The sequence below is a fragment of the Trachypithecus francoisi genome, unplaced genomic scaffold (assembly GCF_009764315.1).
Source record: "Trachypithecus francoisi isolate TF-2019V2 unplaced genomic scaffold, Tfra_2.0 Contig01461, whole genome shotgun sequence".
Taxonomy (NCBI): domain Eukaryota; kingdom Metazoa; phylum Chordata; class Mammalia; order Primates; family Cercopithecidae; genus Trachypithecus; species Trachypithecus francoisi.
This window is the reverse complement of record NW_022681433.1, coordinates 8,020,427-8,048,419: the sequence shown is the minus strand read 5'-3', so window position 1 is coordinate 8,048,419 and position 27,993 is coordinate 8,020,427. Positions and strand designations below refer to the sequence as shown.

Genomic DNA, 27,993 nt, shown 5'->3' with positions numbered 1-27,993 from the left:
AACAAACAATCATGGTGGAAGGTGAAGTGGGGGTAGGCATTGTCTTACATGGCAGAAGCAGGAGCAAGAGAGAGAGGGGAGGTGTTACACACTTTTAACAACCAAATTTCGTGAGATCTCACACTCTATCATGAGAACAGCAGCAAGGGGATGTTTCTAAACCATTCATGAGAAACCACCACCATGATCCAGTCACTTCCCACCAAGCCCCACCTCCATCATTGGAAATTACACTTTGACATACAATTTGGGTGGGAACACAGATCCGAACCATATTAGGCACTATCAAAAAATTAGAAAATAATGAGTGTTAGTAAGGACATGGAGAAACTGAAACACTTGTGCATTGTTGATGGCATGGTAAATTGGAGTAGTCACTATGGAAAACAGTATCGCAGATCCTAAGAAATTTAAAAATAGAATTGCCATTATCATCCAGCTATTCCACTGCTACTTATGTTCCCAAAAGATTTAAAAGTAGGGACTCTTAAGTAGTATATGTACACATATGTTCGTAGCTGCATTATTTGCAGACTTAAAAGGTTAACGCAACCAAAATGCCCATTGACAAGTGAACTATAAACAGAGCTCTTTATACATACAATGGAATATTATTCAGCCTTCAAAAGGAATGAAATTCTAACACATTCTACAACATGGATGCTAAATAAAATAAGCCAGTAATAGAAGGACAAATACCACATGATTCCACTTATATGAGGTACCTAGAGTAGTGAAACTCACAGAGACAAAGTGGGATGATGGTGGCCAGGGGCTGAGGATGGAGGAGCAGGTAATGGGGAATTATTAATATTTCTTAATAGGTAAAGAATTTAGATTTTACAAAATGAAACAAGTTCTGTGAATAGTTATTAGTGATAGTAGCAAAACAATGTAAATGTGTTTAGTACCACTGAACTGTACAATTAAAAACTGTAAATTTTGTATTATATGTATTTTATTACAATTAAATTTTTTTTAAAAAAAGAATAAATTTAGTCAAAGAATGTCAACACTTATCCATCAAAAACCACAACGTTGCTGAATTTCTTTCAAACATTGTTGAAAGGAATGAAAGAGGATATAAATAAATGGAAATACCTCCCAGGTTTTAATGGATTGGAAAAGTTAATAATTTTAAGATAACAGTACTTTTCAAATTTATATATAATGTCAGTGCATTCTATCAAAATTTTAGCTGTCTTTTTTCAGAAATGGAGAAGTTGATTCTAAAATAATATGGAATTGCAAGAGACATAGGATAACCAAACCTATATTAAAAGAATAAATTTGGAGGACGTATACTTCTTAATTTCAAAACTTAATACAAAGCTACAGTGGTCAAAACAGTGTGGTACTAAATAAAGATAGTCTTACAGACAAATTTAATAGAATTGAGAGTCCACAAAGAAACCCGTATACTTATGGTCAATTTATTTTCAACAAAGTTGCCAAGACTTTTCAAAATGACTGTCCTTACCATTGCTGAAAGGACAGTCATTTCAACAATGGTGCTGGAACAACTGGATATCAGCAGGTCAAAGAATAAATCTAGTCTCCAACCTCACACCCTATGAAAAAATTAATTCAAAATTCATGAAAGACCCAAATGTGAGAACTATAACTATTAGAAGGAAACATAGTTAAAAATCTTCATGACCTTGAATTACACAATGGTTTTCATAGATATGACACCAAAAGGACAAGCAAAAAAAAAGTAAATTGATAGTCATCAAAATTTAAAACTTGTGTGTGTCAAAAGACATTCATTTACAAGATAGTGAAAATACAACAGCAGAATTGAAATCAGTGTTTGCAAATCAAAAAGAGTCTAATCTCCAGAATATAAAAGTAATCCTTGCAACTCAATAATAAAAAGACAAATGACCCAACTTAAAAATGAGTAGAAGATATAAGTAGATGTTTCTCCAAAGAAGATATATAGATGGCCAGTGAGCACATGAAAAGATTGTCAGAAATGCAAATCAAAACTGCAATTAAGATACCACTTCATATTCATTAGAATGGCTATAATGTTTAAAACAGACAGTAACAAGTGTTGACCAGGATTCACAGAAATTGGACCTCACACTTTGTTGGTGAGAATGTAAAGTAGTACAGCCACTGTGGAAAACAGTTTGGCTGTTAGTCAACAAGTTAAACATAGAGTTACCATATGACCCAGCAATTTCATCTGTAGCTATATCCTCAAGAAAATTGAAAACATATGTTCACAAAAAACTATTCATAATAGCATAATTCCTAATTGCCTGTAAGTGGAAACAACCCAAATGTTCGTCAGCTGGTGAGCTGGTAAACAAACTGTGATATATGCATAAAACAGAATATTGTTCACCAATAAAAAGGAATAAGGTACTGATACTTGACATGGATGAACCTGGAAAATATTATGCTACCTGAAAGAAGCTGGACGCATATTGTATGATTCCATTTAAATGAAATGTCTAGAATAGGAAAATCCATAGAAACAGAATGCAGAATAGTACTTACCAGAAGAATGGAGGAAGAGGAAATTGAGACTACTAATAAGTATGAGGATTTTTGCAGAATGATAAAAAGGATCTAGACTCACATAGTTCATGATTGCACAAGATAGTGAGTATACTAAAAACCACTAAAGTGTACATTTTTAAATGGCGAGGATTTTGTTATGTGAAATACATCTCAATTTTAAAAATACTTTTTAAAAATTAGCATGAAATGAACATTTAGAGATAACCATAATTTTAGATAGTTTATCCCTGAGAGCACAGCAACTAAGAAACTTACAATGTATGCATGTCAGGATAAAATAAGAAAATCTCATAATGAGAAAACTATACAAGGATAAAAGTATGCAAATTAATTGGTAAATGTGTGTACATCTACATAGAAATTGTCTTTATAAAGGGCAATGATATGTAATATGTGAGTTTGAACTCGACAATACTGGGCAATAGCTTGTAAGTTAGAAGGGATTATTACATAATACTGTTGTAGAAGAAGCTTATGATATTATTTAACTTCATACTTATTTAAGTTAACTATACCTGGTAAAAGCCCAAGCATAGCAAGGAAAAGAATAGAATACATACATTTCCAATCAGTAGGGAGTAAAAAAGATGGAACCAAAACTAAATTTTCTATCACCAACCCCTCCCCACCCCAATAAAAAGCATTAAAAAACTGGAACCAATGGGAGATTTTTAAGGTATTGGGCTAGAATTAAATACATTATATATCAATAAGCACAATAAATATAAAAGGACTATGATTTCCAGTTAAAAACCAAATTTCTCAGATAGGATTAAAACTCCAGGTGAGTTCCATTTACTAAAGGCATACCCAAAGCCAGAAGAATGTTGAAGGTAAAAGGGTAGAAAAATATGTACTGGGCACTAATCAAAAAACTAAGCTGACATAGCTATATTGATATTTTTAAAAATATTTCAAGGCAAAAATTGTTAGTGAAAAACTAAGTCATATGGTTAAGAAAAGCTGAATTTTCTTAAGATGCTACCATCCTAAATTCATGTATGTCAAGGTTAATAACCTCAAAATGTGTAAAGCAAAAAGTGATGAAACATCAGGAAGAAAATGACAAATCTGCAATCTTTATGGAAGATTTCAACACTCCTATCTCAGTTATCAAAATATCCAGCAGACAAAAAAATTCAGTGAATATATACAGGATTTGAATAACATAATTAGCATTTGATCTTATTGATATATAGAACTTTTCACCCAATCATAGAGAGTACATATTATTCTCAAGCAAACAGGTAACATGTGTAAAATCTGATCACATGATTCAGGGGTCGCCAATACCTGGGCCACAGACTAGTACCAGTCCTTAGCCTGTTAGGAACCAGGCAGCACAGTAGCGGATGAATGACTAGCAAGTGAGCCAAGCTTCATCTATATTTATAGCCTCTTCCCATTGCTGGCATCACTGCCTGAGCTCCACCTCCTGTCACTTCAGTGGCAGCATTAGATTCTCATAGGAGCATGGATGCTATTGTGAACTGTGCATGCAAGGGATATAGGTTACATGCTCCTTATGAGAATCTAATGGCTGATAATCTGTCACCATCTCCCATCACCCCCAGAGGGGAACGTCTAGTCACAGGAAAACAAGCTCAGGGCTCCCACTGATTCTACATTATGGTGAGTTGTATAATTATTTCATTATGTATTACAATGTAATAATAATAGGAATAAAGTACAATAAATGTAATGTGCTTGAATCATCTCGAAACCATACCTTTCCATCCACTTTGGCCCGCGGAAAAATTGTCTTCCACGAAAAATTGTCTTCCACCAGTCCCTGGTGCCGAAAAGGTTGGGAACTGCTGACATAGCTAGATCACAACACAAGTCTTATCAGATTTTAAGAATTAGTGTTATAAATACCATGATATCTGACCAGTGTAAATTTAAATTTGAAGGTGAGAACAAAAAATTATATTAAAATATTCTCATTACTGCTGAAGAATTTTGAACATTTAAATAACTTATATTTCAAAGAAACATAAAAAGTATTTAGACTAAACAATAATAGATATACTAAATGCAACAACTTGTAGAATGTAAGGAAAATGAAACTTGAAGATAAATCTATTTGCATAAAAGCTTATTACTTGAGAGAAAAGCCTAAAATTAATGAACTAAATCTCTAACTGCAAAAAAAAAAAAAAAGAATCCAAGTTAGGAAAATAACAGAACCCTTTCACAAAGTAGAAGAAAGCCGATAATAATGAAATCTAACAGAAATCAGTGAAATAGAAAAATAAGATACAGTGGAGAAGATTAACAAAGATAAATGTTTATTCATTAACTGATAATAAACGAGCAAACTCTTCTACGATTAAAAACAAAATAAAACAACATAAATAGTGAACACAGAATGAAAAGGAGACAGAATTATAGCCAAAACTAATTAGAAAAGGAGACTGCTATCAAAACATTATACCATTAAAATTTCAAATTTAAATGAAATGAGCAATTTCCTAGAAGATATACAACTTCCTATAACTGAATTAAGAAGAAACAAAACCCTCAATAGTTCTTTAAGTGTGAAAGTTAGTCAGTAAAATTTCTTCCTGTAGAGAAAACTCTAAGCCCAAATAGTTTGCAAGATAGTCTACCAAATGTTCAAGTAAAACACTGTTCCAAACTTACACAAACTCCTAGAGATCAGAGACAGGGAATGATCCAGAGTGTTCATTGAGGCCTGTGTAATCTTAATTATAAGAGCAAACAAGATGTGTGGGAGAAGGGAAAATCACACGCCAGTCTCCCTTATGAATATAGATCTGTAAGTTCTAATTAAAATATTAGCAGAACTCAATTCAACTGTGTGTAAAAAGATAACATGTATATGTGGGGCAAACTGGAAGAGGGTGATGAGGGAAATTTATCCCATGAATGCAGGAGTTGTTCATCATTTTAAAAATTTCTAAAAATGTCATTCATTTATCACATTAAAAGTGAAAACCTTTATGATCATCTTAGTAGGTGCAGACATCTAGTAAAGGTCAATAACATTCATGATTAGAAAGAATACTCTTAGCAAATTAGGAATAGAAGAGAATTTTGAACTATTTTAATTTCAAAAACAGTGTCTATAGCTTTATTTATAAAACTCATAAACAAGCAATCTGAACAACATATTGCTTTGGCATATATACATATTTGAGATAAAATAATTTGTTAAAGAAGCAAGAGACTGATAAACACCAAGTGCAGCCGAGTGGTTTATTTATTTATTTATTTATTTATTTATTTACATATACTATTTTTTTAAGTAAGTGAGCTTAGGATAGTAAAGACATTCGTGTAGGCTCTTAAAACCTGAGTTAAAAACAATTTGACTGTCAAAAAGAAATACAGATTTTATCCTCAGTCAAAATTCATCTTGTTACTTTCCTTAGCAGCCTAGATGTAAGACTGAGGAAGGAGACCAGTGTGTTAACCCATACATATCTTTAACTCCAATGCAGCAGGTAGATCAGGAGTTAAGTGAAGGTGTTGGCAAGAGAGTGGTTAAAATATGGAATTGTGGGATCCCAGATGGATGCAAAAGGGAGTGAATTTTTAAGCAGAAGAGGAAGGAGAGCAGCAAGGATAGATCATGATCTGAGAGTAGACTTAAAACATGAAGATTTGTGAAATGAAGCTACTTATGGCCATTGGATTTATTTACTGAAGTGAGGGAGACTTGAAGATCTTTTGAGTTAACCAAAGAATTGTGAGCTGCTGTGATCAGTGTTTTCCATGTGGGTAATGGGGTCATTCAGAATGGTGGCAAGAGTCATAGAAAGATACCTTCTCCTCGTGTAAATAAAACAGCATAGATCAGTTGGCAGAACTCATAAGTGCCCAAGATAGGGGAACAGACTTTGGAAAACTGATACAATTTCTTTGGTGTGTCTGAGGGCAAGAGTCTTTTGTTACAAAGCCTCCACCCCCACTGCCATGCCTCTTTGCTTTGCTAATCCACTGCTTTGCTCCTGGGAATGATATGTATTAACCAGCCAGACCATGTGCCCTTCCCTTCCTGCTGTCTCCTGTTAATCTATTTAAGTTTTGTGATCTGCACTAATTGGCACATATTAGATTTCTTCCTGGCTTTCTTCAGCCTTCAGCATGCACTAGACAAAGCCATTGAACGGAATATTCTAATACCACATCTCTTCTCTCTTTTGAAGCCTCTCTACAAAATGTAGGTTGATAATATGATCAAAAGTTAATAATCAAAGTTTACATGATTTTCTTTTTTAGCTTAATTTTCCATTTCCCTCAGTGATTAAAACTGTATGTTTGTTTGCCCTCCAACATCATTTACAGAGGAGTTTTTATCTTTTTTCCTAAATATCATCATGCCTAACAGATTTCCATAACCTTTGTATTCTTTTAATAATTTGTGTTGTGGTTAACTTTTAGATGGAAAACTAGACAACTTTCCCATTAGAATGTGCCTATATCCCCCTCAAGAGATTGGACAGATTACTGCTCCATGCTTCTAGGAAATATCTGCACCTATCCTGCTGCTATGCAAGATTTTACTGGTGCTGCTGTCATACTGTCAGAACCATTCCCACTGGTCCTAGAGTGACAGAGTAGTTATTTAACCTCAATCTCATCAAGGAGTGGTTAAATCTATGTCCGAGCAGACATAGATTTTAGACAGATTTCTATTGAGAACTATCGTGAATTCAGTGTTGTTCAGTATTTACATTACCACCCTAAAATAAAGGAACCATTCACCTGTTGGTTTTTATGGAAGATGCCGCAAAGATATTGCAAGTAATTTGGTGGAAAGATTAAAACTTCGTGTTTTGTAATTCAACCTTGATATTAGAAAGAACAAATAAATCCAATATAGTCACGCTCACCTCAAAGACATATGTAGGCTTTTAAAATTATATTTGAACAGTAAATTAGAAATATCAGAATATATAATGATATTTTGTTTCTTCTGCTTCTATTTATGTGTCAGTAAAGAAGACAGTTTGCCACAGGTAGACATGATATAGTGAAGAATATAGAAGGAATTGCTAGGACTCAGTATTTAGCAAGTACAGAAATTAAAACAAAGTTAAACCTATTCCCATCTGATTTATATTTATGAAAACTTGAGCAAAAAAAGTTGATATATTTCATTAATGAGCAGTGAAAATAAGTAATGCTATTATTGAAATAGTACTTCTGATTAAAATCCCCAGAAAGAAAAACTGTACAATGAAGGAATATAAGGATTAGAATGAAATTTAAAAAGGACATAGATAAAGGAACTGAAACTACTTCTTAAGCTTGCCCTTTAAGGAAAGCCCAGAAAGACTTGAGGGTAGCTTTTTAAATATTATTTGTGGTTTTTTTTTTTTTAACATACAGTAATTACTTTTTGCCAAAAAAAAAAAATTGAGGAAGACTAAAAAAGGTCAAATCATTGTTTTTAATTGACACAGTGAAAAACAAAATGATATTGTTACAATCAATATTATCTTGCCCTCCTCTTCCTCCTCTTCCTCCTCCTCCATCTCCTCCATCATCATCATCATCATCATGTGGCTTAAACCAGTAATCAGTTTTTTTCTTTCTCATGATTCTCATTGCCTGGGGTCAGCTAAGCAGTTCTCTCTGGCTCCATGTGGAGTTGTCTGGGTCTGCAGTGTCCTGAATGTGACTTACTTTGGGCTGAGACCTCATCTAGGCCTGAGAGCCCGAGCACCTCTGTGCTCTTCAACGTGCTCCATGTCATGTAGGCTTCTCTCAGGGGAGCAACAGAGTCCAGAAGAGAGTTCAAAAAATATCAAAAGCTGCCTGGCATCTTATGTCCTAGCCTGAGGAGTCGCATAGCATCACTTCTGCTGTATTCTGTGGCTCACAGGAAGTCACAGGGCAAGCCCAGATCAACAAGGAGTAGAAAAAGTCTCCATTTTTTAATGACAAAGTCACAGGGCAAAAGAGCATGTGGGATGAGAAATGTTGTTGCAGCCATCTTTGGAAGTAGTCTCTGCCACGTGTTACAAAAGAAGTTAGAAGAAGCTCGCTGTGTGTACATGTGAAAAGATATCCAAGATACATTGCTATGTGAGAGAAGCTGGGTAAAGAACAGACTGTATAACGTACTAATAATTACCAGTGTTAGGAAGTGAGGGAAAAGAATGTATTTGTATTTTATTTGTATATTTTAGAAGTCTCTGAAACACACCCAGGCATAACAGTGGGTATCTGTTGAGGTTGAAAATTTGGCGACTAGAGGACATAGTGAGAGGCTTTTCACTGTAAGTGTTACTACACATTTTAAAAATAATGCGAATCTTCTAAATAAGTAACTTCTGTAGTTAAAAAATTCGGTTCTGTGGTTGAACTTTAACTGTAGTTCCATATTAGGATTTGGAATCTCAGCATTTAAAAGAATTTTAGATGTCATTTAGTCCTATCATTCTGCATTATTTAAAGTAAGGATCTACATGGTTTATCTGAAATTCAAATTTAACTGGATATCCTATATTTTTAAAACTTTTATTGAGGTACAATGTAAAAAAAAAATTAAGTAAGAATCTAGTCTATTGATTTCCTAAAGTGTGGTCATCGAACTTATCTATGAAAAATTACCTCTAGGATGGTGAGTTCTGTTGCATAACCATTTTAAAACACTCCAACCAAAATTTTTTATTTTTAAATAACCTATCTTAATTGAATTAACTGAATTGCTGATTCACAAGACACACTATTTAACAGAGGAATTGGTGCAACAGTTTTATGACATCTTTCTATATTTCACATTTTATTGAATCATAATTTAAAATATATTAATTTTATATCTAGCTTTATCTAAAACATATGTATTTGAAATACTACAATCTGATTATTGAAAAAAATTGGACTAACCAAAGCTATTAAGAATAATATTTCTAAAGGTATTTTTCTTTTTAGATTACTGTGCCATGCTATGAAGGACCATATAGTTCGTGTTGCAAATGAAGCTGAGTTTATTTTGAACAGACAGAGAGCCGAAGATGTACATAAACATGCAGAGTTTGAGGTAAGGTTTTGGGAGTAGACTAAATTCTGCATTTCTGTTATAAGCCAAAAATCACCTATCTGTGACCTTACATAAGAATGTTTTTTAAAAGAAAAATTTCACTGAAGGCATTTCTGTTTCTGTTTTTTAAAAGCTTTAGTAAATGTCAAACACAGAGTACTCATTTATTTTCACCCCATTTACAGCATGAAAACATTCCTTCCGCCCTATATATGCCTAACCATTTGGTAGACTGAAGTTATTCTAACCTATTCAAGAGTAAATGCAAAAAATAATTTATAATGCAACAATTTTAGTTATTTTAAGCTAGCAGATATTTACACACCATAGGTCGATATGAGTATATGATACAGTTATATGAATAAACTCATATAACATTTAAAAAAATCTTTCAATTTCTATGTTTTATATATAACAGTTATTTATTATTTCAGTTTATTCCATTTACAAGACAAAATAGGTTCCAGAAATATTTATGTGCCCTAGTGTTTGGCTTACTTTGGACTTGAAAGTAATAAATGACCCACCAATTTATTCTCCTGATACAACAGGCTAACAAGTATGGTGTAGCTAGAAATCAGAGCCCACAATTCTAGTTTTGATGAGGTTTTTATCTCAGTAAGGCAGCTCTGTGAGTCATACACGTTGATAGACTGTGTCTAGCGATCTCTGACCTAGCTAGCTGAAAAGCATGAGACAGGAAAATAGCTGCTGTTGCTTTCAAATACATGACCTCTGTTTCATTCGGTCAGAAGAGGCATGAGACAAGCAGGCACTTGTCTTGTGAAATTGCAACAACCATATTCTGGAAAAGATATCAGATATTTTAAACTTTGATAAAAGTATAGTGATCTTTAAGTGTCTATCAAAGTGAAGTTTCTTGGTAGTAAATAAGATTTGGAATCTCAACTGAATTCCCTGCAGGATCGGTTTTGAGTCTCTGTACTTCCACTAAGAAAATCAAGATATTTTGTGGGGATATAAGCAGATCAATATTTGTTATGTGGAAACATTTAAAGTAAATTTTCAAGTGATTGGATATTAGTTATGAGCTTTAACACATGTTTAACCAAGATGACATTAGGCCAAGGGCAGTTTCTTAACCGTTTTTGTTGTTGTTATCGATTCCCTAAGGAGTCCTTTTAGACATTTTGCCTAATTGGCCTCTCATCCCAAAGAAATTTTATAATACCACCCATAGGCTGCGCATCTGTTTTTGTACTTACTACATACATTTGTGTTTTACGTACTGAAATAACAATATTTGTATCCCCCACGCAACACACACCGATTTTTCACTCTTAGGAATGAGATTACCCTCATTGTGGGTTAACTCCCAAGGTGATAAGAGGTTTCCGAGGAGACATGAAGACTTAGTGTTTTTTAGGTTTTTATATACATAAAATATAATATTAATGTAAATCTAATTTTGATTGTATGCCAATGTTATTTGATGACTGTACCTTATTTTTTTAACCTGAATGTTTCTATCTCTTCTTTTTGGGTTAGAGCTGTTGATGTGTGTGTGGTTTACACAAAGATATCCCTTTTACATTGTAAAAGATTTTACAAGTCAGGACATTTTGCTAGAACTTTTTGAGGAATTTTTCTATCCCACATATCAGCCTATAATTAGGAAGAAAAGTATATTTGATTTTAGATGGGTACTTCACAGTTAAGTTTTTTTAGTTAGCTACTGTAATTGTTAAGGAAGAAAAATGAAAATTTAATTTTACTCTCCAGTGAGCTAATGAAATATTAAGCTCATTACTGAGGCAGATCATTGTACTAATTGGTGATTCCCTGTACAAAAAGATAAATTGGAAAATGAATTAATCCTTCTTAGATTACTGTAGGGTTATTTCTCCAGAAGAGATTACTTGTGGTAGTAGTGTATATCAATAGATAAATGGGAGGAATATGTTCAAGTACCTTCCATGAAATAGATTTTTGCATAGTAATGATGAATGTGAACTAGTTGTATTTATTTTATCAGATGTATGAGACTTTTTTCTTCCTAGTTATATTACTTGTATTACAAGTTTATTAATATTAAAAGTTATAGTCACACCACTCTGCATTTATTGTAGTTTTCTTTATAAAAACTACAATAAAAAGAACCAAGTTTACAATTAAATGTTCCTCTTCATATTTACATGAAATATTTTTAATACAAAAAATGATCCATTGGTCAGCAGTGTTGCTAACAAATGTTAAGAATGAATACATGTCAGATAGCTGACATGACAACTGATAATTATGGGAAAAGGCAGGTAAGAATAAGGTAGTAGTTCTCATGAAACTGAACATATTACATTTTAAGAATGTGGAGAGATCGTAGAAAAAAATCTTCTGTCAGCTCCTCATTTACAAATACGAAACTGAGTACATGAAAATATATGGAGTTTGCATATTTTGTGAATTAAAATCCAGGTCTACTGAATTCCTAAATGACTACATTTTCTTCTATATCACATTACCATTCATGAAATGGAAAACTATAAATTAAGTGACATATTTTTGATTCTTATGTAATTATCAGCAACATGCCTCTTATTATAAGTGAGATATACTGTATTGGCTTGATAAACAAGTAGGTTTACATTTATAGTAAATATTTGGGCTTCTAAAATACATAAAAATTAGATTCTTAGAATTGGAAGAAACCATAAGTCTTTAATTACTTCAATATTATTCAAATTATTTTACATATACTTTAGAAAGAGCACTTTTTATATTCGAAAGGTGACAATATGTATTCTTTAGAACAGAATATCAAAAGATTACATTATTTGAGTTTTAAAAAATTGAATTCCTGTTACCCTTTAACTTAGATGTATATCATCCTTACTTATATGCAGTAAAAAGTTTATTATTATGCATCGTTTGTATTTCTTTATAGTCACAGTGTGCCCAGTATGCTGCTGATAGAAGAGAGGAAGAAAAGATGTGTGACCATCTGATCAGTGCCGCAAAACATCGAGACCACGTAACAGCAAATCAGCTGAAACAGAAGATTCTCAATATTCTCACAAATAAACATGGTGCTTGGGGAGCGGTTTCTCATAGGTGAGTTATAATAAATTTGAGGAAATAACAATTCATAGGTTAATTATAATAGTTGGTAATAAAAAAAGGCTACAAAGTTAAAAGTCATTTAAAAATATAATTTAAAATATAAAAAAAGTACTTGAAATTTTTCCTGAAATCTTTAATAATTCTTCAACAGAAGAGTTTAAGGGAAAATCTAAACTTTTTATAGTAGCTACAGTGGAAGTTATGTCTACTTTATAATGTGCAACATAATACAAAATACGGTTAGACAAGTATTTTAGTCTACTGTCTCTCATATGTAACACGGATGTTTAGGTATAAGAAGTGACTCTTTTTAAAAAACAATCTTTTAGAGTCAATTCTTCCTATTTATTAAAGTTGTATCATTCTTTTTTATACAGAAGCATATGTAAGCATATACTACAGAGAAGTAATATGTTCTTTTAAAAAGTTTTCTTTCGTAATTTTCTATTCAGTCTTACCAAGGGAAGATTTTCATCTCAAATATGATTGTTTATGATAATGTAGTACAACTAAAACTAAAATTTGGTTGTTTAAAATCACAAATGTTCTCCCTAAAATTTTGTGGACATACAATTATTTTTGTTGTTCTTCTTGTTGTTATCTGTACAATGAAGTTTTCTGGAAAACTAGTAGTGAAACAGGTCAGTATATTTAGATTGCTGATGTTCTTCCTTTTAAATTTTTATTTTATTTGACCCCACTAAGTGTTTTTATTAAATCTCTGTTTGGCAGAGTTTATTAAATCTCTGTTTGACAGAGTTGGCTGGTGAAATGTAAACAGGACACTACTAAGAAGAGCGTTGGTAAAAATGATTCTGTTGACCGGGTGCAGTGGCTCACGCCTGTAATCCCAGCACTTTGGGAGGCCGAGGCGGGTGGATCACCTGAGGTCAGGAGTTTGAGACCAACCTGGCCAAAATGGTGAAACTCCGTCTCTACTAATTTACAAAAATTAGCCAGGCATGGTGGTAGGCGCCTGTAATCCTAGCTACTCAGGAGGCTGAAGAACAAGAATTGCTTGAACCCAGGAGGCGGAGGTTGCAGTGAGCCAAGATTGTGCCACAGAACTCCAGCCTGGGTGACAGAATGAGACTTTGTCTCAAAAAAAAACTGTTAGTTAGAGAAAAACACCTAGAATATGAGTAGGATGGTATTTAACCAACTTCGTGGGATTATGAGTGTAAGATAGATTTTTTAAAACTTTATTATTTTTGGATTTAAGGTAAAATTATAACATATGTCTTTAAAATAGTCAACACTTAATATTTATCATAATAATAGCAATAACCCATGACCTCTAACATTTATTATTTGTTATGTGCTAGGTACCATACTAAGAACTTTACATGGATTATTTCCTTTATCCTTGAACATCTTTATTAAGGGTGACATTGAGGTATTCTCCATTTTACCAGGAAGAACCTGAAGCTGAAAGAGGTTAAATAAAACTTAAACAGTATCACACTGCTTGTACAAATAGAGGCAGATTGTATCAGTCAGGATGCTCCAGAGATATTTATATTAATTAAATAAATTTATTTTAAGGAATTTGTTCATGAGATCATGGGAGCTGGTAAGTCTGAAATCTGTAGGACAGGTTGGCAGGCTAGGAACTCAGGCAAGATTTCTGTGTTACAGTCTTGAGGCAGCATTTCTTCTTCTTCAGGAAACCTCAACTTTTGCTAAGGCCTTTGGTTGATTGGATGAGCCTTTCCCACATTCTTGAGGGTAATATCCTTTACTTAAAGTTAACTGACTGTAGATGTTAATCATATCTACAAAATACCTCCACAGCAACAGTTAGACTAATGTTTGACCAAACAACTGGGCATTATAGCCTAGCCAAGTTGACATAAAATTTAACCATTACACACACTAACGATAACCTGAGCGTTTTACCATCTACAGACCTTGTCTCCCTTTTGTGTTATCTGAATTGGGTTTATCTCTTAATACTTACTTATATGTAGTCAGGACTGTAACATTATATTGCTAGTAACGCAGCTGGTATGATTCAGGATATTGCCTTAGCTGTATAAAGCAGTACATGGTTTGGGTTTTAATTATTTCCTTATGTAATTAGAATACAGCTAAAGGACAGTGACCGCCATATTAGCAGTCATGTGGTATTATGTCAGATGCGTCCTGTGCTAGCTGGTCAACAACCTTTCTGACATCTCGTTAGACTGACAGAAAGCATGGCCTGAGCCCTCAGAAGAGCAGGTGTCTTCTTTCCTGCACATTAATTTCTGCCAAGTATCTGAAAAAAAACTCACCATATTTTTATGATCACTTACTAACTGTGTCACTGAACTCTTAAACCTTTAAGCATAGGCTTTGTTCTGTTTAATCCTCCTTAGTATTGGATTAACTAATAGGGCTCAGCTAATATCATTGGACCTCGTCTCTTTTCTGTCTTATTCACTCTCTAGACAATTTTATCTAGTCCCATGAATTAAAAATACTACTAGTATATTGATAACTCCAAAATTTATTATTGCAAGTCCGGATCTCTCCCATCTCCAGGTCTGTATATTCATCTGTCCACTTGTCTTCTACTTGATTATTTAATAGTCATCTCACACCTAACATATGAAAACTGAGCTTCTAATATTTTCTTCCAAACCAGTTTCTCTTACATTTTTCTCCATCTAAGCCAAAGGCAACTCCATTCTTACTGTTCCCAGGGCCATAAATGTTGCTCTGTCCTTGACTACTGTTTACACATCCCACACTGAGCTCTTCAGCAAATCTTACTGACACTGCCACAAAACATATCCAGCTTTGACTGTTTCTCACCATTCCTTTGGATCACCTTAGTCCAAGCCATATCATTCTCACTTGACTTATTGTAACAGCATGATATATAGTCTTATTTTTATATTTCACTTGACTTATTGTACCAGCATGATATATAGTCTTTCTTTTTATATTTTTCCCCTGTCCTCCTAAAGTCCATTCTCAGCACAATAGCCTGGGTGACTCTTGTTAAAATGTAAATCCCTCTGCTCCTGTGCTTAGAAATCTCCACAGCTGTACTATGCCGGACTGTAACCACTAGTCATGTGTGGCTATTCAAATTTAATTAATTATAATTAAATTTAATTAAAATTTTGATGCCTCAGTTGCACTAGCCAAATTTTAAGTACTCAGTAGCTACATGTGGCTGTTGGCTAACATAGTAGATATCACAGAACCTTTCCATCATTGCAGAAAGTTCTTTTGAACACTTGCTGCAGAGGTTTGCCATTCACTGAGGAGAAAAGTAAGATCTCATAGTGACTTATTAGGCCCTACATGGTTTAGTTTCTGTTAACTCTTTAACCTCTCTCCCAGTACTCTCCTCTTGGTTCTTTTTGTCATGGTCACCCTGGCTTCTTTCTTGCACGTCATGTTTGCTCTGTTTAGAATACTTTCACAAACTTTTACATTTTCTTCAGGCGTTAATTCCAAATGATACCATCTCAAAAAAAAAAAAAAAAAAATCCTTCTCTAGCCACTCTGTCTAAAATTGTACTTCTTCCTTTAAATATTTTATATTGTATTTCCCTGCTTTTCAACATCTATTACTTTGATACTTAAATTTCATATATTATACTTAAATATTATTTTTATTGTTTTGTTTTCCAATAGCATGTAAGCTTCATAATGGAATAGATTTTTTGCTCTTTTATCCATAATTGTATCCCTAGCACCCAGAATAAGCCCTGATGCATAGTAGGTACCAAAAAATTTGTGAACAAATTAATGAATAAATACTTTGTGTATGCCCTTTTTTTGTCAGTGACAATACCTATCATGGAATAATAGAAAATAAACTAGTTCATTGGGAATAATTTTATATTTTATTTATCTTTATTAAATGCCAAAAAGTACTTATCCCTGCATGAAACCAAAGTGTTAGAGCTAGCAACCACCTAAAACAGTTGTTTACAAATCCAGTAACATTTTACATAGAAAAATTTATATATTCTAACTGGACACACAGGTTCCTCAAAAAGACAAGAAAATGTTTTAACAGCAAAAGTTGCTTTTGAGTGCTGTTATTCTGTGAATGTTACAGATTTGGTTTTTATATACATTATCAACTTCTATATATTATACAGTGTATGTTTCTGCTACAGAATAATGCTCTCAACTTGCAAATGCAAGAAAAATGTGTGGCCATATTTTGCAGGCTAATCCAATGGGATTAATACAATTGTGCATGTACGAATATTTATCTCATACTTAGGAGTAACTGAAAAATATTCTTCCATAGTAGAATGATGGTCAATTTTTTGTTTGGAGTTCATCTTACCGAACTTTTAAACTGTATTTGACAGTCCTCTATGAACTCTGTTCTTTTGATCTCTTTTGTTTCACTGTTACATCTGACCTCACATCCTGCCATGCATCTTCTCAGTCCATGGCTCACTCCACCACAGCCACCCTGGCTTCTGTCTGTTTTGTATACAGGCCAAGCACTTCCTCCTTTTGTATGCTGTTCCTTCTGTATGATATACTCAGATAGGTCTTTGCACAAGTGTTTCCTTATTAGAGTGGACTTCTCTGACCATTCTATCAAAAATTGCACACCGCATTTTTCCCTTCATCACTCCCTCAATTTTCAATGCTTTCATCTTCTTCATAGCATCTATCACTTGGCATATAATTTAGTGTTTAAGTATTTTTTACCTGATATTATGGACTGTCATTTACTGGTATATCCCCAGTGCATAGAACTTTGCATATAATAATTGTTCACCACATAATTTAAAAATTAATGAATCCATGAAAGTTTCCATACACATGTATCATGGCACCATGTGTAAATGGCACATGTAAGCTAGTTTTGATTAAATAATCTTTCCACATAGAATTTGAGCTTTATAATCAGCATTAGGAGCTCAATTACTTACTAGCTGTGTGACTTGTAAGTTATGTAATCTCGAACAAATAGGTGTTTTTGTTTTTCTTCTTTTTTGTTGTTTTTTAACTTTTAAGTTCAGTGGTACATGTGCAGGTTTGTTGCATAGGAACACTTGTGGGGGGTTGTTATATAGATTATTTCATTGCCCAGGAATTAAGCCTATTATCTGTCAGTTATTTTTCCTGATCTTCTCCCTCCTCTTACCCTCCACCCTGTTGTAGGCCCCCATGTGTGTTCTCCTTCTCTATATGTCCATGTGTTCTCATCGTTTAGCTCCCACTTGTAAGTGAGAACACATGGTATTTGGTTTTCTGTTTCTGTGTTAGTTTCTAAGGATAATGGCCCCCAGCTCCATCTTTGTCCCTGCAAAGGACATGGTATCATTTTTTGTTATGGCTGCATTGTATTCCATCATGTATATGTACCACATTTTCTTTATGCAGTCTATCGTTTATGACCATTTTTGTTGATTTCATGTCTTTTGAGCAAAGATTTTACCTTCCTGATGCTCACCTTTTCTCATTCAGAAAATGGGATGAAAAGCTTCTACTAAATTGGGTTATATTAATATGAAGAAGTGAAATACTGTGTGCAAAATGCTTAATATAATGTCAGACACAATAGATATCCAATGCTCGTTAGTAGTCTCTTCTTTTTTCTGTTAATCTGCTCTTTGCAAAGAGCCTTTTAAAAATGTTTTCTGGGCCGGGCGCGGTGGCTCAAGCCTGTAATCCCAGCACTTTGGGAGGCCGAGAAGGGCGGATCACGAGGTCAGGAGATCGAGACCATCCTGGCTAACACGGTGAAACCCCGTCTCTACTAAAAAATACGGAAAACTAGCCGAGCGAGGTGGCGGGCGCCTGTAGTCCCAGCTACTCGGAGGCTGAAGCAGGAGAATGGCCTAAACCCGGGAGGCGGAGCTTGCAGTGAGCTGAGATCCGGCCACTGCACTCCAGCCTGGGCGACAGAGCGAAACTCCGTCTCAAAAAAAAAAAAAAAAAAGTTTTCTGCTCAAGCCTGTAATCTCAGCACTTTGGGAGGCCGAGACGGGCGGATCACGAGGTCAGGAGATCGAGACCATCCTGGCTAACATGGTGAAAGCCCGTCTCTACTAAAAATACAAAAAACTAGCCGGGCGACATGGCGGGCGCCTGTAGTCCCAGCTGCTTGGGAGGCTGAGGCAGGAGAATGGCATGAACCCGGGAGGCGAAGCTTGCAGTGAGCCGAGATTGCGCCACTGCACTCCAGTCTGGGCGACAGAGCAAGACTCCGCCTCAAAAAAAAAAAAAAAAAATGTTTTCTGTCTGCTTAATCACTCTTTAACTTCTAATATATAGTTGTAATGTATTGATTTTATTCATTTTATCAACAGATAATTCTCTTTCTTTTAATTGAGATGGAGTCTCACACTGTCACCCAGGCTGGAGTTCAGTGGCACGATCTTGGCTCACTGTAATCTCCACCTTCCAGGTTCAAGCAATTCTCTTGCCTCAGCCTCCAGAGTAGCTGGGATTACAGGCACACACCACCACACCCGGCTAATTCTTTGTATTTTTGGTAGAGACGGGGTTTCACTATGTTGGCCAGACTGGTCTTGAACTCCCTACCTCAAGTGATCTGCCCGCCTCGACCTCCCACAGTACTGGGATTACAGGAGTGAGCCACCATGCCAGCCTCAACAGATAATTCTTGAGCTCCTATTTGTGCAAAACAGATATACTTTCTCCCCAACTGAGCTTATAGTCTAGTAGAAGAGATTGATATTGAATTAATAATTATAGAAATAGGCCAGGTGTGGTGGCTTAAACCTGTAATCCCAGTACTTTGGGAGGCTGAGATGGGCAGATTACTTTGAGGTTAGGAGTTTGAGATCAGCCTGGCCAACATGGTGAAATACTGTCTCTACTAAAAATATAAAAATTAGCTAGGCATGGTGGTGTGTGCCTGTAATCCCAGCTACTCAGTAGTCTGAAACGGGAGAATCACTTGAACCTGGGAGGCAGAGGTTGCAGTGAGCCGAGATTGTGCCACTGCACTCCAGTCTGGGCGACAGAGCAAGTCTCCATCTCAAAAAAAAAAAAAAAAAAAAATGGAAATAAAGATATAAAACGTTGGCAAATGATAGGAGACAAAAGTGCCAGGTACTTTGAAGGAGCGTGTAAAACAGAGGAGCTTTATTTTAAATTAGAGAGTGAGGAAAGACTTGTTTGAAGGAGCTCTGTCTAAGCTAAATCAAGAGATGAGTAGCGCATCTTTAGCAAAGAGTGGCATGTAAACCATTCAAAAGAGAAATATTACAGAGACTCTGGGCTTAAAAAACAAAATGAACAAAAAGGAAGGTAGTTTGTCTGGAGCTTAGTGAATATTGGGGGTAGTGGCTTGAGAGGAGACTGGAGAATAACATGCCAGATGATTAAAAGTACTGTTCGATCATGTTAAGGATTTGTGACTTTATCCTAAGTAGCATGAAAAGCAAAGAAGGATTTGAACAGGAGAATAACATGATCTGATTTATGTTTTAACAACATCAGTCTGGCTGTTATATGAAGATACATATGCAGGACAAATAGGAAAATATAGTCACCTTATTTATAGCCGAGTTCAAATGTCACCTTTTTCTATAGCATCCCTTGGCTTTCTCTATCTTTTCTAACACTGCTTCCCCATATTTTGTTGTTGTTATCTGTATTGAAATTATCTGTGATATATCACTTAATGTTTTATAGCCATGTGAATGTGCCTGTCTCTTTCAACATACTTGTAGCTTCCTAAGCGTAGGGATTTTAGCGTTTGAATTAATAATGTTGATCTTTATTTCTGTGTTGAGGAAAACTATGAGAGATCCTTTAACATGTATATTTCGAGATTCCGTGTTGTTAAATAATGCTCAATGTATATAGTTTTTCTTTGTTTATTTTAGCTTTTTGGATCATATTTCCTATTGCTTAAACTAATTAAGCCATACAGCCTAATTTAAGTGAACAGGTTTTAATAGCCCCTTGAGTTTAATAGACGTGTGTGTGTGTGTGGTGTGTGTGTGTGTGTGTTTGTGATCTCAGTTTTTATTATTCATTTTCATATAAGCATTACTATTATGGTTTCGTTTTCTGGTGAGATGTTGGGAGCACAGCTATGTATTGATGGTAACTATATTGATACTTCACTTGCAATGTCTTATTTTCATCCTAAAAACTGTAAGGAAGACATTATTTTTTCTGTTTTACGGATTAAAAAATGTGAGATTCATAGAGATCAAATGTCTTGCCCAGTATTACACAGCTAAGTAATAAAAACAAAAGTAGGATTTGAGTCTAGATTGATCTGACCCTAAAGCTTGTAGTCATTTCAATGACTAATTACTGATTATTGTATTGATTATAAAAACTGGCCATTAGAATAATGAAATACAAAGAACTGTGAATTAAGAAGAAGACTGACGACTTGGAAATCTGGGGCTTTAAAAAGTATTCTTAGGTTTCCCAAATCCAAGGCCCAAACTGAAGTGACTTTGGACCTGCCACCCACTGAAGGCATGGAAGAACTTGTCTGAACCTAAAAGATTCAATTGACTTCCAGAACAAAAATAAACAAATATTCTACAGAGGAAGTTAACATGATCAGTGTACTACAAGGTAATATTATAAATGTCCAGGATACAGTCGAAAATTCCTCAATATACAAAGGAAAATCTCACCATTTCTCAAGGACAGAGAGTTAACAGATGCCAATCTCAAGATGACTGAAATGTTGGAACTATCAAAGACTTAAAAGCACCTTTATGAAGTAAAGCACCTTCCATGAAGTAAAGGTAAATACTTTTTAAATGAATAGACTGATAGATCTCAGCAGGGAAATAAAAAGTATATAAAAAAACAAAAAATGAAAAATCCATCACCTAAAATGAAATATTCACTGGATAAGCTCAATGGTAGAATGAAGATGACAGAGGAAACAGTAAATGATTTTGAAGATAGATCAAACAAAATTTTATAATTGAAGAAAAGAGAGAAATCAGATTGAGGGAAAAATTAAGATAGCTTCAGGCACCTCTGGGATAATATCACACAAAACGGCTGAGTTTGAACACTGAATCATCAGAAGAAGAGGAGAAAGAAGTTGGTACAGAAACATTATTTACAGAAAAAAATGGTTGAAAATGTATCAAATTAGGTGGAAGATGTCAAGTTAGAGACTCAAGAAGCTCAGAGGTGACAAACAGTATAAATACAATTATACAATTAAAGCTAAATCTAGACACATCCTAATTAATCTTCTGAAAATCAAGGTAAAGAAAAAATCTTAAAAGAAAATACAGGAAAACACAACATGTTACCTATAATAGGCAACAATTCAAAAGATAACTTTTTTATCAGAGATAAGTGGAGGCCGGAAAAATAACTGGCAACCCAGAATTCAGCATTCAGCAAAAATATTCTTTAGAAATGAAGGCAAAATTAAAACATTCTCAATGAAGTATTAAGAGAATTCTTCACCAACAGAAATGTTCTCAAAGAAATTCCAGAGGATCTCTTTCAGGTAGAAGGGGAACAAAAACATAGAACTTTAAGAATGAAGAAGCATTCTTTGTTTTGTTTTGTTTTTCCCACAACAGTGCAAGGCAATGTAGTGGAGAAATGATAGTTTTTTCAGCAAATGGCACAGGAACAATTGAACATCCATGTGCAAAAATCGGAAGTTGCCTGCACCACGGACCCTATGCAAAACTTAACTCCAAATGGACCATAGACTTAAATACAAAAATGTAACACCATAAGACTTCTAGTCGAAAACATAGGAGAAAAATCTTTGTGACCTTGCTTGTTTTGGGCAAAGAGTTATTAAATACAGTACCAAAAGTCTGATCCATAAAAGAAAAAATAATTTAAAACATTTTTTCTGTGAAAGACTGTTGAGAGAAAGCCACATTCCTTCAGATTGGGAAAACCATAGACTGGGAAAAAATACTTTTAACAATGAGAAACAAATATTGTAATTAAGAAAAGCAACCTAAATATTTTGACAGATGCTTCATTACTGTAGGCAAACAGAGCAGTGGTTTTCAAGGGTTAACACCTGAGGGAGGATTTGACTAGAAAAGTGGCCACATGAGAGAGCTTTTCCGGATGATGGAGCTGTCCTATATTTTGATTGGGGTAGTGGTTTTATGTCTGTATGCATTTGTCAAGATTTATACAATTGTTAAGTCAGAGTGTGAATTTTACTATATGTAAATTTGAAAATGTTTTAAAACTTTAAAAATACATGACCTGGAAAAGGTTTTACAGGTAATTCTTCAGGTGTTAACACTAGTATTTATCACTCTCTGCATTATATATTTATTATAAAGATTTCCATCAAATATTATTTAATTGTTGTTATAAAGATAAATAAGTTACAGCTCAGATTATCTGTTATTTCTATGCAAACACTATTATGTTATGTTGGTCATAGAGTCTCAAGACCATAAATTGGATTAGCTTTCTCTATAGCGATACCTATAAATAGGTTAATTTGTACTAGATGTATTTATATATGTGTGTATGTGTACATGTGTGTTTTACATAATCCTACAGTAAATTTACCATTCTCTAATAAAGATTATGAATTATTAAGATGAGAAAAAAAAACTTTCCCAGCAATTTTTATATAATTTAAAATGTCAAGGTTTTACTTAGAAATGTGCTCTACACTCAATGAATATAGTTGTTACAAGTATACTGATAGTAATTGAGTTAGACTAAACAGTCTACCAATTGTGATCTCAGTAACACTGTGAGATCTAAGATGACTTACCCATGCCCACCAAACAAACATGCTTAGGAAATAAATATATTTACATCATAGATTATATTTTTAATGGCTATAAAGCTTCACAAAAGGCTATGTTATAGTTTTATGAGAGCCATGTAAATGTACATAACAGGTTCAAATGAGAACATATGTTTTTTTATTCCAATTTGATATTCTACAGTTCCAAAACAAGAGTTCTTAAACTCACTGTTTCAAGAATTTAAAGTCAAAATAATAATTAAAATAAATTAGAGTAAAGATTATCAGCACAAAATAATAACTTAAAGTGACATAAGGTAAGTACTAAAACCTAAAGTAAGCAATGACCCGGTGGAACTGTGAAGTAAAAATTATATGCTTTTTCAGCAAATTCTGGGTTTAGAATATTCTCATGCAGTCTATTCACTTTCACTTCCTGGTCCTACTCCTGTTTCCCCTATCCTCAGACCTTCACCATTGCCGTTTATGGTGGATGCGAACTGCAGCTACTGTACTAACGCATTTATTTAAATCCAGTTTAATTTGCTCCTAGCCCTTCCATGGGGCTGGTAGAAAATTTAATCCCAATTATTTATAGAGCCCCAAACATATACACACTCCAGGATTAGACAGATATTTTAATAATTTTACTGGTATAGAGCCCTGGGATTCTTATTTCACTCTGGAGTCTAGGAACATGTTTGATTTATTCTTAAAGGTATGTCTGTTTCTGGCCAAAATGCTACATTAGTTTCTAAACTAAGGCAAGGAGCTGTAGTACCTAGGGCATGGCCATATGGGTTCCAGCCATTTCATTAAAAGTAAATGTACCCTATCACTTTTAGGACCCCTTTCTTATATTACCTTCCCAGCCTTGGAATTAACTACCTGAATCCTGATTACTTCAACTTCCTCGCCCCAAAAAGCCTTCCTGTCCATCCTCTCTTCTAGGATAGTTCATCTACTAACAGTTCTTATATCTGTTGAGAAGATAAGGGAATTCTCAGGTCTCCTGAATTCAAGATCCTGCTTGTTCTGAATGGGTTGGCATAGGATGAAGTGGATATTTTGCTTATTTTTCTGATCCATTTGGATTCCCTGGCTTCCCTTTCTAGAACCGTCCTAAAACATCTATCTGATTCAAAGGTACTATATAACCATGGAACAATTTTTTCTTCTCCCTTGGATATTTGAACCTTTGACATTTAACTCATCATGTTCTAGCTAAATGATTAATTCTAAATGTTCTAATGAACAGAAAACATAAATCTCACTTTAGGTGGAATCATTGTGACTTACTGATTGAAAAAATAGGAAAGAATCAGGAATGTTGCTGTCATCCTTCACTGGGTGAATGGGGGTGCCACTCTTGGAACTGAAAAATGCGGAAGGAACTGGTATACAAAGGAATATGATTATGTTGAGTTTGCCTTGCCTGTGGCATGTTCTGGTGGAAATGTCTACCAGGAAGTTGAAAATAGAAATAGCTCCATGTGACATGAGGCCACTACTTATGCATGTGATAACCTTCTCAGACATATCCAAAACATATTTCTCTTATGGCCAACAAATTTCATCTCTCCCATTTTCCCAGAGAAGGGCATCTAGGAAGCATCCTTGATTTCTTCTTTCCTTCAGCCCTTTATCTGCCTATATAACCCACATACACAAATAGTCTATCAGCAAGTCCAACAATACATGTAGAGTATATGCTCTCTTCTTCCAAGCACTGAAAATAGTTTGAAGATGGGTTCTTCCAGGGCTGTGTCTTGCTGGGTGGGTTCACCAAGGCAAAAGAATAAGGTAAATATTAAGATACAAGTAAAGAAGTGGTCAAAGTAATAGAGTGTACTTAGTCTGAGATAGTTAAAGAAGGTAAGTAAAGAAAGAAGGAGATTGATGAGCAGAAAGTTAAGCAGTTAAGGAAACAAGCATCAGTGTTTGAAAAGGATGGAACATTGTAGGATGTTTGAATTTAAGATTCAGAAATACAGCAATTAATACAAGATTGACAAATCTAGAATGTTGTCATGAAAGTAAGTAAGGAGATTGAAGATCATGGTAATCAGATTATGAAACTGAAAGGATGGAATCTTCTGTTGATTTACCCAAGATAAATCCAGGAAAGGAAGATTGTCAGCATCTTCTAAAAGTCTTCAGTAAATAAGTGAAATGGCCTGTGAGGCTGACAGATAATCCCAAATGAGGAGACGTATAAGATAGTATTGCCTGATTTAACAGGACCCTTAAAAGAATCCCATCTCAAAGTTGATCTTCCTTAAAACAAAACATAATGCAGGTGCAAAGGGAGAGGAGTTGAAAATACATTATGGAATGACAGAGCTTTAAAAGCCAGTCAACATTCATTGACCCTGATAGAACTCTAATACAGGTCACCTTGGTAAGAGTAACTATTTGAAAGCACTTAGTGATGCAGATCAATAATGATTGGAGGGGTCAGCATCAAAAATGTCTGTTATTTGGACATGAAGGAAATTAGGCGGAAACCTCTATGAGCCAGTTGATTGCCATGATCATTTCTGATGCATTTTTTCTAAAATATATAGATTTTTACAAATTAAGATAATTAGAAGTACGATACTTTGTAAAATGCATAATACATAGATTAGAATTACATGAAACAACAAATAATGAAGAAAATCAGCATGTAAATATAAAATAACTCTCACAAATATTAAACTACTTTTTCAGCAACAGAAAAGTCATTAGTTTTAAAATAAAAATTAGTTTTTGGATTTCCTACATTAATGAAACTGCTCCTTGGCTTACAAATGGCATGACATTTAAAATTTTTGACCCATTCGCAACAAACATCTGTAGTTAAAGTGAGGCTATCACAGTCCCTTAGTCTATAACTTAGCTGCTTATTACAATATACATTTACCAAACCAAAAAGTGTTTTTCTTTTTTTTTTTTTTGTTTGTTTGTTTGTTTGTTTGTTTTTTGAGACAGAGTCTCGCTCTATTGCCCAGTCTGGAGTGCAGTGGCTCGATCTCAGCTCACTGCAAGCTCTACCTCCCGGGTTCATGCAATTCTCCTGCCTCAGCCTCCCAAGTAGCTGGGACTACAGGCACCTGCCACCACACCCAGCTAATTTTTTCTATTTTTTAGTACAGACGGGGTTTCATCATGTTAGTCAGGATGGTCTCGATCTCCTGACCTCATGATCTGCCCACCTCAGCCTCCCAAAGTGCTGGGATTATAGGCGAGAGCCACCATGCCCAACCAAAAAGTATTTTTCAAAAAGTAACATCTGGAATCTTGTCAGATTCTAAGGCATTTTTGTTGAAATCATTGAAGATGGAATATTATTAGGCTAGTGAGATAAATCTCTTGATACTCGCTGTGACTTTTGTTTTAGAAGCTTGCTTTTTGGTTTAGATCTTTTTTATTTCTATATCATCACATTTTCTAAAACAAAATGTTCTACTCATAAAATTTTTGGAAAATTATGAAAATGCATGTTAAAAGGTTTAGAAATTTGAATTCTGACTGCCTTTTTCTCTATAGATACCCTCTTTTTATAACAACATGTATTTTTGTTTTTCATAAGTGAAGAGTAAATTAGTTTACAGTGATATTGTTCTATATTATATGTACACTCAAATTGTATGCATTAGATGGTGGAGCATTTTCTGATATTTGTGCTCACAAGTAAGTTAGTGTCATTTGTCAATAATAAGGCTTGCCTGCGTAGTTGGAAAGTGCCATTGCCCTAGAGTGCTGTATTTTGAAGTCATGTGTCATGGATACATTATACAGAGAGAAGACTATTTATGTTTATGGCATTTTAAGTAACTGAGTTAAACTCTTTGGAACATAGAGAAATGGCTTGTTTACTGTCATCACTGTTCACTTAATCCTACGACCTTGACATGATAGCATTCCCATAAATCTCCCTGTGGGTAGTTCAATAAAACAGATGAACATCAAAATGTAATGATTGTTTCAGCTTTAGGAATTAACTATGTAATGGAATAAATATAAGCCAGTAAGCAATATTACAGAAACATTCTATTATACCAATCCCTTCTTCTAACAGATAATACTTACTAGAACATAAGGAGTTATTATATATTCTATTTTCTGATAGTGTTTGCAGTATCTAATAGATTATTATATATTTAAAAAAATAGATACAAATAATATGCATATTATGACTAGATTTTTAAAAAGCAGTTTAAAATTTTTGGTATACCTATGATTATAAAAATAATGAAGTTAGGTTTTTTTAGCAATGATGTTTTAATATAGCTTTATTTTACATTGTGTTTTTATTGCATTATATCTCCATTGTTAATTTTCTCTGATTCGTTCCTTTTAATTTTGTGATTCTTCAAACATAAATTTTTGACTTCAGTACATTCCTCTTTCCCCCAATGTAAGCAGCTACTAAGGTATTCAGGAAAAAAAATTGAGGAAATTGGAAAACTGAAAAAATAATTGGCCGGGCGCGGTGGCTCAAGCCTGTAATCCCAGCACTTTGGGAGGCCGAGACGGGCGGATCGCGAGGTCAGGAGATCGAGACCATCCTGGCTAACACGGTGAAACCCCGTCTCTACTAAAAAATACAAAAATCTAGCCGGGTGAGGTGGCGGGCGCCTGTAGTCCCAGCTACTCAGGGGGCTGAGGCAGGAGAATGGCGTGAACCTGGGAGGCG

At 34.5% G+C, this 27,993-nt stretch overlaps 1 protein-coding gene across 8 annotated transcripts in view; it reads left to right on the top strand.

The window, feature by feature from the left end:
• The window catches only part of NBEA (neurobeachin), a 786,519-nt gene that overhangs the window by 419,133 nt on the left and 339,393 nt on the right, over nt 1-27,993 (top strand). For all 8 annotated transcript variants that reach the window (XM_033235426.1, XM_033235381.1, XM_033235435.1 and 5 more), the window contains 2 exons: nt 9,445-9,553; nt 12,456-12,622. In XM_033235426.1, the coding sequence (XP_033091317.1) occupies nt 9,445-9,553; nt 12,456-12,622 (276 nt within the window). The remainder of the gene's footprint in view (nt 1-9,444; nt 9,554-12,455; nt 12,623-27,993) is intronic.